Genomic DNA, 15,490 nt, shown 5'->3' on the forward strand with positions numbered 1-15,490 from the left:
ACTTTTGTCCGTGACAATTTTTTTTTTAAGGTTTCAGCGTGTTCCTCACTTTCATGCTGTCTGCAGCACAGACCTCGGCAGCACGCCAAGATGCTGTGCGCCGATAACATCACAGCGTGTTTGTCTTTTGATGAGAAGCCCTGCGACACGCTCGGCGAACTGGGCCCTTGGCAGGAGCACTGGGGGTGGTGGCTTGCCTGCGCCAGTGTATAACTTAGAAAGCCAGTGAGCGCATCGGAGAGGAGCGTAGAAAATCAAACCAGAATGCTACAAAATATCCTCTGCACTGAAGTGATATGGAAGAAGCAGGACCTTCAGACCCCCAAGAAATTTGGCGAGCTCGAGATCGGGTGCCAAAAATGCCTAACCACTTTCATACCACAGCCAACGCTTAAAGGGACACTGAGGAGAAATTGAAGTTGGCTTGTATCGACAGAATACCAGCTCCTGATTACAAAAACGCCACTCATACTGACAACAAAGCTCTTGTAACGTAGAAAAGAGCAAGAACCAAAATACAGGTATCGCCGCCACAGGCCAAACTCGCAAGTACAAGCGTGATGAGATCATAGAACAAAACAGTGTTGCTAGAACGAATGGTTCTAGCAACACCAGGAACCGAGAAACCATGCATCACTGAGGCGCAGCCAATGCATGCGCAAATCTCCTTGACGTCGCCAGATGGCGCCACGTGCCCGGCTGCTACGCGCGCTCCTGAAGCATCGGGACAAATCAGCGCCTGTTTTCCGGCGGTAGGCGGGCTCCCGGTATTCCGCTAGCGGTAACAAGGTACATGGTATGCTAAACGTGTCTATTTGCGAGAACTTCGTTGACGACTTCGAGAACGAGATCCATCGTAACGCTGGCAAAACGCCAGTGCAAACGTAATCGAAGCGACTGTAGCGACGGCCGCAATAGCCGATAGATGCCTTCAACGTGCGGCCGGCGGTAGCTTTCTTTTCGGCTGCTGCTAGGCCGCACTGCTGGCAGCCAGAAATCACGGAGTCTGCGTTACGTCATGTGCACGCATGTCCTCCATGTGTGCACGTCATGTTTCACGTCTCTTAGTCCTCTGTCGTCATAGACGAATCCCAAGTTTGAATCAGAGCGGCGGGAAAAACTTTTTCAACTTCGAATCCAAATTTCTTAGAAATAAATGCATCTTTCGCTGCCGGCCAAGTGGCAACAAAGCCATGACATGCCGAACTATTGGATTTTACTAAAAAAAAAATATTAATAGTGCTCTCCTCAGTGTCCCTTTAAGGGGGGAGCCTGGTCTTGAAAAGGAAATTTTATTAATGGAGTCACAGTTAAGAAATCTTCAGGGAATATGTATTTTTGTGTGCCGATTCTAAATATGTCAATTAATTTCATGTAAAACTATTCCTTGCGCACTTATGTAATTTTTATGCATGTATTTTGGGAAGAGCTTTGAAAAAAATTTATTGCACGAAACTCGCTGAAATGTATGCCATTGGGTTCTCTTGGCACCAAGGAATGCAATAAGGGTAAAATTATCATCCTGGCTGTCATAGAGCTTGAGGTATGGGGTACTGAAGCTGCGACTTCAGAAACAGGAAAACACATTTTTCTTCTCATTTCTGAAGTAACGACTTCAAAAGCCTATAACCTAAGTTCTATGATAGGCAGGAAGATAATTTTACCCTTATTGCATTCCTTGGTATCAAGAGAACCCAATGGCGTACCTTTCATCAAGTTTCCCGCAGTAAATTTTCTTCAAAACTCTTCCCAAAATACATGCATAAAAATTACATAAGTGCTCAAGGAATTGTTTTACATGAAATTAAATGACATATTTAGAATCGGCACACAAAAATACACATTCCCTGAAGATTTCTTAACTGTGACTCCGTTAATAAATTTTTTTTTTAGAGACCAGGCTCCCCCCTTAAACATTCGCATTACAAAATCGTAAGTTTTTTTAACCTTGTGTAAAAAACACGAACCTGACCTCTAGGCCAGAGTTCAGCACGTTTGCTTTACCTGGCTGCGATTGTCGGTGCCATCCGCTGGCACAAAATCATCAGATTGTGCCATGATACAGCAAACATCTTTTGAAGCAAACATTTCTAAGCACCGGCGATACAAACATGGCTGACCGCATGCTTCTGCTGATGGACGGATGGGTGCAGACAGACAGGCAGACAGGTAAGCGGGTGGGCGGGTGGGCCGGCAAATGTATGATATGAGATTTCTACTCGTGAAAAAAAATCTCTCGAAACTTTTTTCCCCGCGTAATGGACCCTCCTCCAAAATTGATGTCAACTTTCCTGGAAAAATAGTGAGAAAATAGCGAATACATACAGTATGTTTTCTTGTGCAGCTTACCCCCAATTTATTAACTATATAGTTTGATAATCCTGAAAGTTCTACAATCCCTGTGGAGTTTGAATCGATATTCTGTTTCCTCGAGGTTGCACGTATACTCTACCTCTTGCTTTTCACTTGTCCACTCCATGATTTAAGTTTGTCATTAAAACTTGGATCACGATCTCCCCTGTCTAGTAGATCTCAGTAAAAGAATACTATATGCCTGCTCCTTAACCCTGCAGTTGCTTTGCCAGCCCTTTGGACTACTTAAGCAATGCCTGATAGCCCATCAGAGAGCACAGCTAGGCCAGCTAATCCACATCTAGAGATCTATAGCACCCTTCCCCGAGTCACAGTTATGGCTGCGATTTGTTCTACCACTACTGGAGATAGAATCAAACATGAATTTAAGATTTATCCATGACTGGAGCCACTGTTTAATGAAGCAGTGTGTGTACGAAAATTGGCTGGCCTGACCCCTTTACAGATGTCACAAGTGCACAGCAAGTATGCTTATATAGCCTGACAAGAAAAGGACGCAGATGCAGAAGTGCCATCCAGCACTCCTCTGCCCAACTCAGCACAAAAAAATGATCAGCAAGATTGGACAGGACATACCATTGCTTTGCTGACGTTGCCGCCAGTAGCATGACCCTTGAAGTGGCTGGTGCCATAGACCATCTGCACGTCTGACACGTCCAGCACCTGGACATGGCAAAGCATGAGCTCAGGCACACACCGGTATAGCGCCTAAACAGACTACAGGCAATCATCACATCTATCAAAATGTTAAGGTAAGCACCACACCAGAGTAGGCAATGGCAAAAATAAGACGGCTTCCATAAATGGAAACCCCTGGCAAAATGCTTCAAGAGAATATCATGGCTGTAAGTTCTTCAAAGGGGCCTGCCCCAACACACAGCAGAAAACAAATGCTATTGTACATTGCTGGGCAAGGGCGCAAAATCCATAAAACTATCAAAACCTTCCCATTCATTAACAAGACAAACCTTTCACTCCCCTTACACTCACCTGCCAGGCAGCATGTGTCCCAGCAACATAAGCCTCAAGATCTCTGCAATCAGCCACCGTAAACAACTTATTTTTCACGAGCTCAATAGTATTTCAAGAATTCAAGCAAAGTCACAAAACCAGACTATTGTGAGTACTAAATTTCATGAAGCAGAGGTGAAAAGCCGCTTATCACTCCTTTCGCCCTAAATATTAGCGCGACCAATTTTTTGCAAGGCCTATGTGATTCACGAAAAATGTGAAAACTAGGTCTTTGCAAAAATTAAGTTGAAAATTAAGTCACAAGACACTAGACGGTATATGCAGCCGGTTTGGATATATCGAATTATGTTTATATCAAACAGTCAGAGCATCCCTTTGAAATCCAAATCTGTTGTTTGCGTTTATCGAATTCGAGGCATGTGCAAATAGCATTTTTTGGTTCAAAACGAATTCAAAGCGAATGTTTCGAATACTTCAGGCACACAAAGAAGGATGAACGGCACAACAGGCATTTTCAAAATAATGTGCTTTTCGAACACACGAGGCCATTATATCAAAAAATAGAGAGAATGCATAGAAGTTTTGTCGCAGTCATTGAAGATGTGTCGACTTTCTGCAAAAACGGAAATCAGAAATTGGGGGAGCCGACCTACATGCGGTGCCAACGTATCTTATGGGGTGTGAGACCTATATGTGGGGCCTCCAAGTGCTGCTCCTAATTGTAATTGCGTCATTGCGCAGCTGCTGCTGTTCAGCAGTGACTCCACGACACCTACTAGGCATACGCACCGAGTGCCCAGCACCATCCAATGTCAGGTATCAGAGAGGGGTGCCCATCTCCCTATGTCTCATGCTAGCTGCCATTCGTGCTTGCCCTGTCCCACTTCTTTAGTGAATTCATACCGAGAAAAGCGGCTGTGGCAGTTGTATCAGACTTGTTCCAAGAGTCAAGAAAGCCACAAGTCTTCCAATTAAAGAGATTTAGCATAGCGTGATCCATTCTCACGGGGAGCCACTGCGCATGCCCAGGTCTCCCTGAGGACACCATAAGGCGCCAGGCGCCAACCAGCTCTTTGCACGCCTGCCCCATCGGGACCAATCAGCGCATGGTGGTGGTGGTGAAAACTTTTATTTTGTGAAAAAGAGTTTGGGAGCCACAGAGTGGCCCCGCTACATGGTCGGCGTCCCTAGTCCGGGACACCGCATGACGAGGCCCCGTCTCTCGCCCGTTTCACCAGAGCCCTTTGGGACTCAAGCGAGGCGCAGTTGAGGAGGGCAGTCTCCCATGCCTCTCGGGAAGGGGTAGGGGAAGGGGGGAGGTGGGGATTTTGAGTACATGTCCACACCATGTGGAAGATATCACAGGTCTCCCCACAGTGTGGGCATTGCCCATCCGTGTTAGGATCGTAATGTTTTATTATTGCAGGACAGAGTAGAGTACCTGTCTGCAGGCGCCTTAAAGTTCGCTCCTCCGTCTTACTCAGCCCTTTTGCAGGGGCCGGGAAATGGTGGTGGTTGTCGCTATAATGTGTTAATATTTCCCTGAATCGCAGCAGCGGCTGGTTAGTCTCCGAGCCAGAAGAGCTGGGATGAGGAGCCCGGTGAGTAAGCGCTCGGGCAGCCGCGTCAGCGGCCTCATTACCTCGTAAGCCCTGGTGGCCAGGAGCCCAAATGATTCATTTGGGTGTTGGATCAGCGCATGGACACTGGTGGTGTGCAGAAGCAGATTGCACTATGCTAAATCTCTCTAGTAACCGACGCATGCCGCCATGCTGCCAGCATGGCTGCAAATATCTGGCAGGTACAAGTGCGTATGCTCACATCTGTTCATACATGCAGATGCACAGGTACGCGGCACAGAGTTCAGCCTTTGGATGCACGCGCGCCGCGGTGCCATCCCGGAAGAGGTACACTGAAAACCACACGCAGCAAGAGTTCCAGAAATATTATTCGATCAAGACGTATACTTTGAGTTTTCAAATACCAAACATTCCGATCAAATCGAATATCAAATACTTTACTATTCAACTGAATATTCGAAATTATCGAATATTCACATGCGTCCAACGAATTCCCGTTCATGTGAACATGTGATACATCGAACCACCATGCCTGTACCACACTCCTGTAGGTGGCACTTCTCTCAACAACGTTCCCGCGATCCCTTTTCACACACGCACACAGGCGGCCTAGGGAACGTGCTGGCTCCACTAGCATTGTAAATCAATGTGACGAAGTGGACGTGTGTGTGTGAGGCACCCTTCGGTCTATCGTACTTATTTACCAAGCGACACCGTTGTCATGCAGAAAAAGCAGCTTCCTATGCACACCTTGCAATGTGGTGAAGCCAACCTGCAAAAGATATACAGTGGCAGCTCTCGCCTGGTGTGCTGCACTCACTTCATTGCCGAAGGTGTAGCAGAAACCAACTGCACCTAAATTTTAACAAGAGATTATTATATTTATAGCGCACTGGTGATAGGATTAAGCCTCTTATCATAGGCACTGGTGTTACAAGCACCATTAGGCTAGGCATAGCGATGCACTGCCAGCACACTGCTACAAGAAACACATCACTAGCACGGGTGCTCCACATTCTTGCTTCTATGTTGCAGGTAATCTTATCTAGTGCTGTGTTTTACATATCGAATTATCAGCATAACGAACTATTTCGCGATGCCTCAAGACATCATTAATATCACTGGAGGTTCAAGCATTATTTAGTAGACTGGAGCTTCCTGGGGCCATGCAAGGCCCGTCAGCAAGGTCTTGAAGCCAGCGGCTGTCCTGTCTTGCGTGTCTTCTTCTTGTGTCAGCGTTCCATAGTGCTGCGTTATTCTGTCAAACAATGACCCAACTAGCCCAGACTAAAATCCTCATTTCACGATCTCCTTCGAGTTTGATACATCCAGGATTGATTGTAATCACTTGGGGCAGTTACCTTCAGTAAGGTGCATTTAAGAAAAAAGGGATTGCTAACTCATGAATCCCTATAAAGACTATCCTCCTGTTCTATGCACCCATTGGCTGAAGCAACAAAAACAAGTTCTGGAGGACAGCAACAACAAAGTGCATGTACAGAAAGTGCACTTAGATTACTATGAGGTGGAAAGTTACAGTATTAAATGCATTAGCATAAACTAACTGTTACAACCCAGTTGTGCAAACAGCCTATAACACTGACACTAGAGACTGATTAAGACTAACATGATCCTTTCTATCTGCCATTTACGAGCAATAAAAATCAGTTTTCTTGCTTCTGTTGATGATCTTATCTCATACTAAACTACAGCGACACTGCAGGTCTGGTAACAGTGAATGGTCACAGCTCTTTAACACTTGCAAAAATGAACAGTCCTTGAATTTCACAACACGCCTCTGCAATTGTGGAACAAACTACAGCAGCCAAAGCGCGAGCAATACAACTATCACGCAGAGCATGTCTAGGCAGCAATGCACACGTCACCCTACAAGTGCAGTGTAAAATGGGCCTGACAATTCATACCAATACCGAATCACCATGTACCATTGGCAGGAAAAATAACTGGACCCCGCCAGTGAATTAAAAATTTCATTTATTGAAACCCGGCAATTTTCCACTCGTCATTTTCCAACTGCCGTGTTAAGTGCCTTGCAATAAACCTTTAAAGGCACTTTTGTGGTTCATTTCCTTTTTCTGCCAACAGTGTGTAAGCTCTGTTTTCTGCACTATTTTTTTTTTACCAGTGCAATCATTTTTTTTAGGCCTGTTGTTCCTGTGTCCTCCAAACAACCAAAATTTTTGAACAATGTTCAAAACACAGCATTAATGCATTATATGCAAAATTGAATACTAATATGAAAATCTGTGGTAAATACAATACACAACCTACCTCAAGTTCTTCCTGTGACCTTACATCAAGGACATGCAAGTTCTCCGATGTGTCCAATGCGGCCAACGTCCGCGAGTTCAGCCACTGGAAAAGAATATCAGCAATCACAACCTTGACCAAGGCTAGCCAATACTAATTTAACCTCTCCTAGCCAACTGTTATGCATTTGTGACATACTGAATACACAACTCATAATCACCATCATCATGAAGGGCTTCATGCCTTGAAAGCTAGTAACAAGGAAAAAAAGTGGTGCCATTAGTTCTATTACGACAAAATACTACCAGCAGCTTTTCTTGCAAAGTGGCAAGGGTTAGCCGGTATTCTCCTGTACAATGTGCAAAACGCTCCTCTGCAGAGACACGGCTGGACTACAGTAACCTCAATAATTTTTAACTGGTTTACTCAAAATAACAGTCGATAAAAGTATATTTTCAGCTATGCCAAAATATGGCACGGAAATTTTACCGGTTTAATCTACCGACTGGTGTGCTGCTGAAGAATAATTGGCCAACTTTAAAGGTGCACTGAAGAGGATTCTGAACTTGTCTTTTTGCCGCGGGAACTCGATCTACACGTTCCTAGCATTCTTAGAAACTGCGACTTATTGCCCTGTGTGGCCAATTTCTCTAATTAAATCGAATTAACGTCCGGCTCCCGCCCTTTTTTTTTAATTCTGCCTCGTACGATGGGCGGAGTCGACCAACGCGTGAAGTTCCTTTCAGCCAGCTCTGTGGAGGCTTTGCTTTCGCTTTATTTTTTTTTAGGTTTCCATGAATAAGTAGTTTCATTCGCAGATAATATAGCCACAAAATAAGCCCGCAGAAATAAAAATATGTGCGGACTATTTGCTACTACGGACTACTACGTATTACTCCGCCGATGGCAGAGCGGCAAGCCGCCACGGGACTGGGTGAAAGGCACTCCACGCGTTCGTCGACTCCGCCCACCGTACAAGGCAGAATTAAAAAAAAAGGGCGGGAGCCGGACGTTAATTCGATTTAATTAGAGAAATTGGCCACACAGGGCAATAAGTCGCCGTTTCTAAGAATGCTAGGAACGTGTAGATCGAGTTCCCGCGGCAAAAAGACAAGCTCAGATTCCTCTTCAGTGCACCTTTAAGGCCTCCCAGACTGGCAACACGGGCAAACACCATGTCAGTTTTGCACTTTGCCTCATCTCAATGATGCTCAGTTGGCAACAGCAGTTTCCTGGTTTGCTCATGTAAACGCACCTTGCCGGTTCATTAGTTTTGAGCTTCGCCACTTCCCTAAACTGGCTTTGCTTGCCTCCTGCACTTCTATGAGCTACAGAACTAGCATTCGCATGTAATCCTCTTTCGGTGAAAAAGGCATGGCATGAAAAGAGCATGTGTGTGTGTGTGTGGCGGATCTGGGCACCTTCTGGCCATCTTCTGGGCACCCCCTGGGGCCGAACGGTGCCTCTCCTCCTAGTGGGTGCACCTCTGGACACCCACTGGCAAAACTATCCCCAACTCGCTTGCCTCCACCCACTAGCAGCCCACACCAGCAGCAGAATGGGAAGGCGATCAATGTGAGCGCAACATGTACAACTAGTAATGCTAACGCAGGCATGTTGCACCATATACTTTAATACAGGCACTGTGTGCTTGCCACTGCTTTACCTCAGAATTTTTTCTGTGATACTATCCTGACATTTGGTCCATAAAAACATGAAAATTTTCAAGGGTCATGAGCCAGTGGTTTGGGCAGCTCACAGGTTATAACCATGCTACAAGCCACCAAGCAAGTCTCCACTAGTATGCTGTAGTGCGCACCCATCACAGCCACTCTGTACTCCACAGCTACCATATGGCACCTCTGTTCCAAAGTTGGGAGAATTCACAGTGGAGACACAAGGCACTGATGCAATCTGTTTTCCAGGGCAACGACAGTGAGGCAGGCCATGAGGGGGGAACATGAAGGAAGTGCCTCCAACAGGCAGTGTCATCATCCTTCTACCAGCATTATCCAGGTGACTGCATTCTCTTCTTGCCGTGCCACTATAGAGGATTCCTTTTATTATAATTAAGTGTTCTATTTGCATAGTGGAGTATGCACAGCGAAATAGAGCTATATAGAAGGCCTAAATTTTTACACATCCCAATGAGCATACTAAAGATATGGATACTTTGCTTATCTTATCTATTAACCTCAGTTGTACTAGAGTACCCTTGCACCAATTATGGAAAGGAAACTGTGGAATATCAAATCATGCTCATCTTTAATGCTCACCCTAAATTAATTGATATTGCAAAGAAAAGTAAAACGGCACGCAAATTTAAGCATGAATGCTGGAATTTCATGTCACTACCTCTAAGATTTTGTAAAGCACTGCCTTCAGGCCTTCTTTCTTTTTTTCTCTCTTTTTTTTTTCTTACTCCCATCTTGAACAGAGCATGCCGGTGTTACTTCTCTTCAGTGCTTTCCTTTAAATTTAGTGACCAACTATTTTTTTTTTCTTTGCTTCCTGCACAGCACTGTTACATTATGTTTGCCACTGTTGCTGCACTGTTGCTGCCCTGGCCCTCCTTTTGCCCTGCCTCAAGGGCAAGAACTGTAATTAAATTTCAAATTTTTCTCTGCTTTAAACCAAGGTTTACAGCAGTATGTGTTATAGGCAATAGAATATTGGATAAATTTTTTTGATCCCAACAAACATGTTAAAAAAAAATATAAGGCCCAAATATAACGAGGATACCATCTTCACAACGTTTTTGAGAGGGCAAAACCATGAGATTTTTTAACATACAGCCTATAGGTTAATGTAAAATTTGGCATGAAAATTTGAATTTGGCAGCCGCAATTTTAACAAAAAATCAGGACACGTAAGGAGAGCCTGTGGTAAAAGCTTTGGCAAAATCCATTAATCTCACAAAGAAAAACTGTAAGGTTTAACCAATGTTCACAGTCTGTTCATTAATTATATAACATGGGTTAATTCTTAACTGGCTTGAATGTCAACACCACAATAGTAGTAATGAAGGGGGCAGGCTAATGCCACTGGCAATAGAAATTTGAAGAAAGCTGGCTCTTCTTTATGTACTTGTGTTACAGATACTGATGCTGACAGATATTGTTGTATCGGTAGCATGGCTCTTATGTGCACTTCCCACGCTTGCCTAGGCATGGACATTTATGTCTCTGCCTCTTTGAGGCTAGAAAAAGCCGCTTGATACTGCCAAGCTTCAGGCAATACCGCAGATACCATAAAAAAAGCTGCACCATCATTTTCGTGCCACAATAAGTTGCTATCATAAGGAGAAAGAATGATTAGTTTGGTTCTGTTGGCATGCAACAGGTTGCCTTGTTAAATTCAACGCTACAGACAATGAAAGCAGCTGCAAAGGAATTCCCACAGCAGTGAGTTCTTGATTCCTGGCCAGTGACTCCAACAAGTCAATACAGTACAATCCCGTTAAGGGGAGACGCGGGTCTTGAAATAAACATTTTTAGGATATCGCAACGAAATTAGGTGCCTTCAAAAATACAATTAGGTTCAGAATATCTAAATGAGTTTTCATATTATAGGAGAATAACTGAAGCGTAATTAGTTAAATTCTTACGGGTTGTTAAGACTCTTTCTACATTTTTTGGTTTCAATTGAAATGGGGTTGTAGCTAAAGGCCTGCAATCTGGAGCTATGCTAATTATATCGTTGCTGATGCACATCATCACATGAAAATGTTTAATTTTGTCCAAGTACCATAATTATGAAGTATGGTTCACAAAATTTGAAATGTGTGACTCAGCCAAACAAAAACAGCATAGCTCCATAGTTTAGTTCTTTCTGAATTAAACGATATAAGATTCATTAAAATTGCACCCAAAAAGCATAATAAAAGCCTCCGTAAAGCTAGTCATGTTGGCAAAAAACACGAAGCTAAGAAAATTGCATTCGAAGTGCACATGCTAGTCATTCGGAGGTCGTTGAAGAAGCCTAAAAAGCGGAATACAGACATTCCAAAAATATTTCAGAACAGTCAGTAATACTAGGTAGTGGGGAAGGAGTCCAGCTTTCAAATAAAACCAAAATGGTGGCCATCAGGGACACGGTTGTAGGAAGGTCCTGCCGTATTTACCTCCGAAATCAACATTTCTGGGCTTTGTAGGCATGAAATATATGGATATTTTAGTAGTTGGAGATTGAATCTAGACCTTGAAACCTTTTAGGCAGGAATTTAGAGAGTACTGATAGCAAAGATGCCATTTTTGCAAAATCAAAATTTCCGCATTTTTTTTATAATTTAAAGACCCACGTCTCCCCTTAATTTGGATTTGAAGGAAGCGGAGAAAATATCTTAATTAACTGAATGCTGAATTAATGAGGGGACCAAAGAAGAACCACAGCAAAGTGTCCCATATTAACATGCCCTCATTTCCTCAACAAATTTGTAATCTTTGAATCTTTCAAGTGAAAAATGTGTGTGGCAAAAACCATTTTTAGTAGGCATTTGCGAATAGTGAATTTTCAGTTCAAAGCGAGTATTTTCGAATCAAAGTGAATAATCTGTGACTGGAAATGTAGCAGTAAAAAAAAAAAAAGAAACGGCAATTTATTAGAGCTCAATATCATACGCCAAAAGATGTGGTTTGCAGAATTCACTAAGGCAACTGAAATAAAAAATTAAACGAAATAAAAATAAATGCTGTGAAACTTGCATTAGGCAATCAGCAAGCCAAAGTGCACTAAGCATTGCGGTCTCAAGACCTTACCATGCGATTCTTTACATGCTGCTAATTTTAAATATATAACAGATTTTTCTAATGCTGAAATTTTGGATGCGTCGCATCTGGCGGTCATGTGGCCCCGCTGTGCACGCGTATGCACCACTGCTGGAGGAGGCTATGGCCTAAGTCGTCCCCTATGCGAAAGCTGGAAGATGCCAGCGAAGCCACAGCGCAAGCGCCGGAAGTGGCAAGCTGCTGTATACCACTCAGACAGAGCATGCAGCACACATGCAGGGGGGGTTCAGTTTAGATTTTTCGAATCTAAGCACCCCCTCACACTTTGGGCATCGCGATCGTGAAAAAAAGGGGGTGCTTAGAATCGAGTAAATACGGTAGGCACACTTTAGCCAGTCGATAACCGGTGCGCCTTAATCTTTCCACCTATCAAGAAAACCGCGCGAGCCGCTGCCCCGCTGCTCACGGCAGCCTCAACGGCCATTTTATCTTGTTTGTTGAAGACTAGCCCTCTGCCGGCAAAATGTGCTGCATTTGTGTTCCGAAAAAAAAAAAAAGAAAAGATGACGATGAAGTTCAGACGTTAAAAAATATCACGCTTGATTTTCGATTATACGACACCCGGATTATACGACGGTTTCGCGCGGTCCCCTGAACGTCGTATAATCGAGGTTCCACTGTAAGTGGTTTTTTTTTTTTAGCCAGAAAATAAAAAAATAAACTTAGGGTATTGATTCTGGTACCAGGTTATGTAAATGGTGTTGAAAGCGTCAGTGAAAAAATTTTGTTTGCTAACGCCTAACAGTTTATGTCAATGACATAGTAGAAAATGTTAATTGCCAGGTGCGGTTGTACGCCGATGACTGTGTTTTGTATCACTCAATTAAAGCGCCATGTGACATAGGTCATCTTCAACAAAACCTAGACCGCATTCAACAATGGTGTGAACAATGGAGCATGTCTTTGAATGGGGCTAAATGCTACTGTGTCTCCTTTACGCGCAGGCACACTCCAATTGATTCGGAGTATGTTTTTTTATCTAAAGTGTCAGATTATAAATATCTTGGTGTTTAATTTTCGGCTGACCTTACCTGGAGAAAACAGGTTGATTACATAGCAACAAAGGCGTCGAGAATGTTAAATTTTTTAAAAAGGAATTTTAGGGATGCTCCTCAGAAGGTTAAGGAGCTTTTATATTTTACTAACATCAGATCAATCATGGAGTATGCCTGTGCTATTCTGGAGAGAGTTCGGAATCGTGCAGCGCGGTTTGTTACTAACAGCTATAGTTTTGATGTTCGCAGTAACAGCATTAAGCAGGATTTGGAGTGGAACTTCCTTAAGGAGCGCCGACTACAGATTAAACTAGAATTTCTCTACCGCATTTATTTTAATAAAACTGCCATAAACCCTAAAACATATTTGCTGCCACCCTATTTTACATCGAAATGGTGCGATCATGAATGGAAAATACGCGAGACGCAATGTCGTACTGATGCTCTCAAGCACTTTTTCTTTCCGCATACCATCAATAAGTGGAATAAGCTGCCTCATGCTATTGTTGAATGTCGGTCTGAGAATGCTTTTCGTGCACTGTTGTCGAGCCCGAGGCGTGCGTGAATGCTCACTTATACTTTATCAACTTTTCTGTTTTGCATTGGTGCCCTCAGTAAACCTGACAGATGTGTACACACAGTTGATGCCACTACTTCCTTTCTATTTTCTTCTTCACTGCCATATACCACTGACTGGGTAGCCCATGTTGTTTGTTTGAAATGTATGTAGTATGTATCCCCAACTGCAATTATGCTGTCAAGGCACAGCAGGAAATTCAAATAAATAAATAAATAAAAAACAGTTCCTGAGAAAAAAGGTGCATGAACTTCCAAAAATGCTGTTTTAAGGAAAAAAAAAAGCGGGTGAAATATCCGAAAACTTTACCTTTACGCTCAACGCGACAACAAAAAAGGATGAAAAAAGCATTTCTGATGTTGCAAATAGCCAAGTGTAATATTTTTTTTAAAGCTAAAAGCATGGTTCGTTAGAAGGTTAAGTGCTTAACCTAAAAATCGAAAACACAGTGGGGTGAGAACAATACAAATTACACCTCTAAACTCTTTGACTGTTTCACCAGACTCAACCACAAAAACGGATGAAAAAGCATCTCTAAATTCACAAATACCAAAGTGTAATATATATGCTGAAAGCTAAAGAACTGCTCCATCAGGAGGGTGCAAAATCTAAAAATTTGATTTTTGACATAACAAAGTCGCACCACACCTTAAAATAACCGGTGTTTCACCTCTGATCTAGTTTCAACTCTCAAATGATGTGAACAATAAAGTATCGCCAGTGGCTCCAAAGCTAATTTCCAACCACACCGCAACTGCGAAAGCAGACGCCAAGGAGGAGAAGAAAAAACGTCTAATCGTCCTACGCTACCAGGAGGGCTCTTTAGTCCAGGAGACCTCTAGTTGCACCCTCCAGTATGGCTCGCCCCATCTAGCTGGTCGTCTGACTATGCGGCAAAGAGGAGGAGGAGGAGGTGGGGGTGGGAGGAGAGGATGCGGCCATTCCCAGAGGTAATGGCAGAGACCGCCTAGGCTGTGTTGTATGGCTCTGCATTCTTATCTCTTTCGTCATATTCGTCTCGTGGACCTTCAGTGCGGCAGGCACAGTGCAGTTTCCACCACGGCATGTTCACTTTTGCATTCCATCACGAGCACTCGTCGGCGACATGATGAACCATGCAGCCGTCAAAGGTAGAGTTTGTGGAAGTCGCCACTGTGCCGTGTGCACGACACATGCCGACATACAGAGCGATGCGACTGGACGGAAGTGTCAGAATGTACATAAAACCATCGACTGCTACATCCAGCAGGTTATCTGAATTCTCAAAGTTCAAAACACTTCAAAAATATTCAAGGCTTCCAAATACTGCTATTAACTTTGAAGCCCTCCCCTCCCTTCCCCTCCCACATGACGTAATGATAAGTGCATGCTCCACTATAACACCAATAACACTGATAGCATGGTCCACAATAAAAAAATAAAATGGCAGAGCAAAGCAAAAAACCTAAAAGCAACTCATCTACCTTCTCAACGATACCAGTGGTACATGTGCTATAGTGGTTAGACTTCTGAATCTTTTAAGGGCAGTCCTAAACTACCGAATGTCTGAAGTAACTGAAGCACAGTCCGATTCCTAAAAGTTAACAAGTTTCACTGCATAGAATAGTACAAGCGTTTGACAGCACCGGACCGAGCATCCGAATTATGCAGTTTTATGGATTAACGGGATTTAGTCAACGACGTTTTACTGTACATAAAAACTGCAGCAAAAACAAACATATATCACATGCCCCTTTACTTCAACAAAATAACCTAAATTTTTTCATTTGTTTGCCATTTCATGTTTTTGCATTTTACTTGCAGCTCATTCTCCAGTGCACTCAACAAAATGGTAGCCAAAACTTCTGCTGACATCTGGAAGCTTTTTGACCAGGCTTGAAATGTGAAACCACAAGGAATAGAATGTTGAAGAGTGCGAACTTCTATGCTTACACT

The 15,490-nt window shown here is 43.4% G+C and overlaps 1 protein-coding gene across 3 annotated transcripts in view; it reads right to left on the reverse strand.

Moving 5' to 3' along the window:
• Vps8 (vacuolar protein sorting 8) overlaps positions 1-15,490 on the reverse strand; it is a 128,054-nt gene that overhangs the window by 84,016 nt on the left and 28,548 nt on the right. For all 3 annotated transcript variants that reach the window (XM_089578363.1, XM_089578362.1, XM_089578364.1), the window contains exons 14-15: positions 7,218-7,301; positions 2,950-3,036 (exon numbers count right to left, since the gene is read on the reverse strand). In XM_089578363.1, coding sequence (XP_089434489.1) covers positions 2,950-3,036; positions 7,218-7,301 — 171 coding nt within the window. The remainder of the gene's footprint in view (positions 1-2,949; positions 3,037-7,217; positions 7,302-15,490) is intronic.

Source organism: Amblyomma mixtum, chromosome 3 (genome assembly GCF_055824585.1).
Source record: "Amblyomma mixtum isolate Tamu chromosome 3, ASM5582458v1, whole genome shotgun sequence".
Lineage (NCBI taxonomy): Eukaryota > Metazoa > Arthropoda > Arachnida > Ixodida > Ixodidae > Amblyomma > Amblyomma mixtum.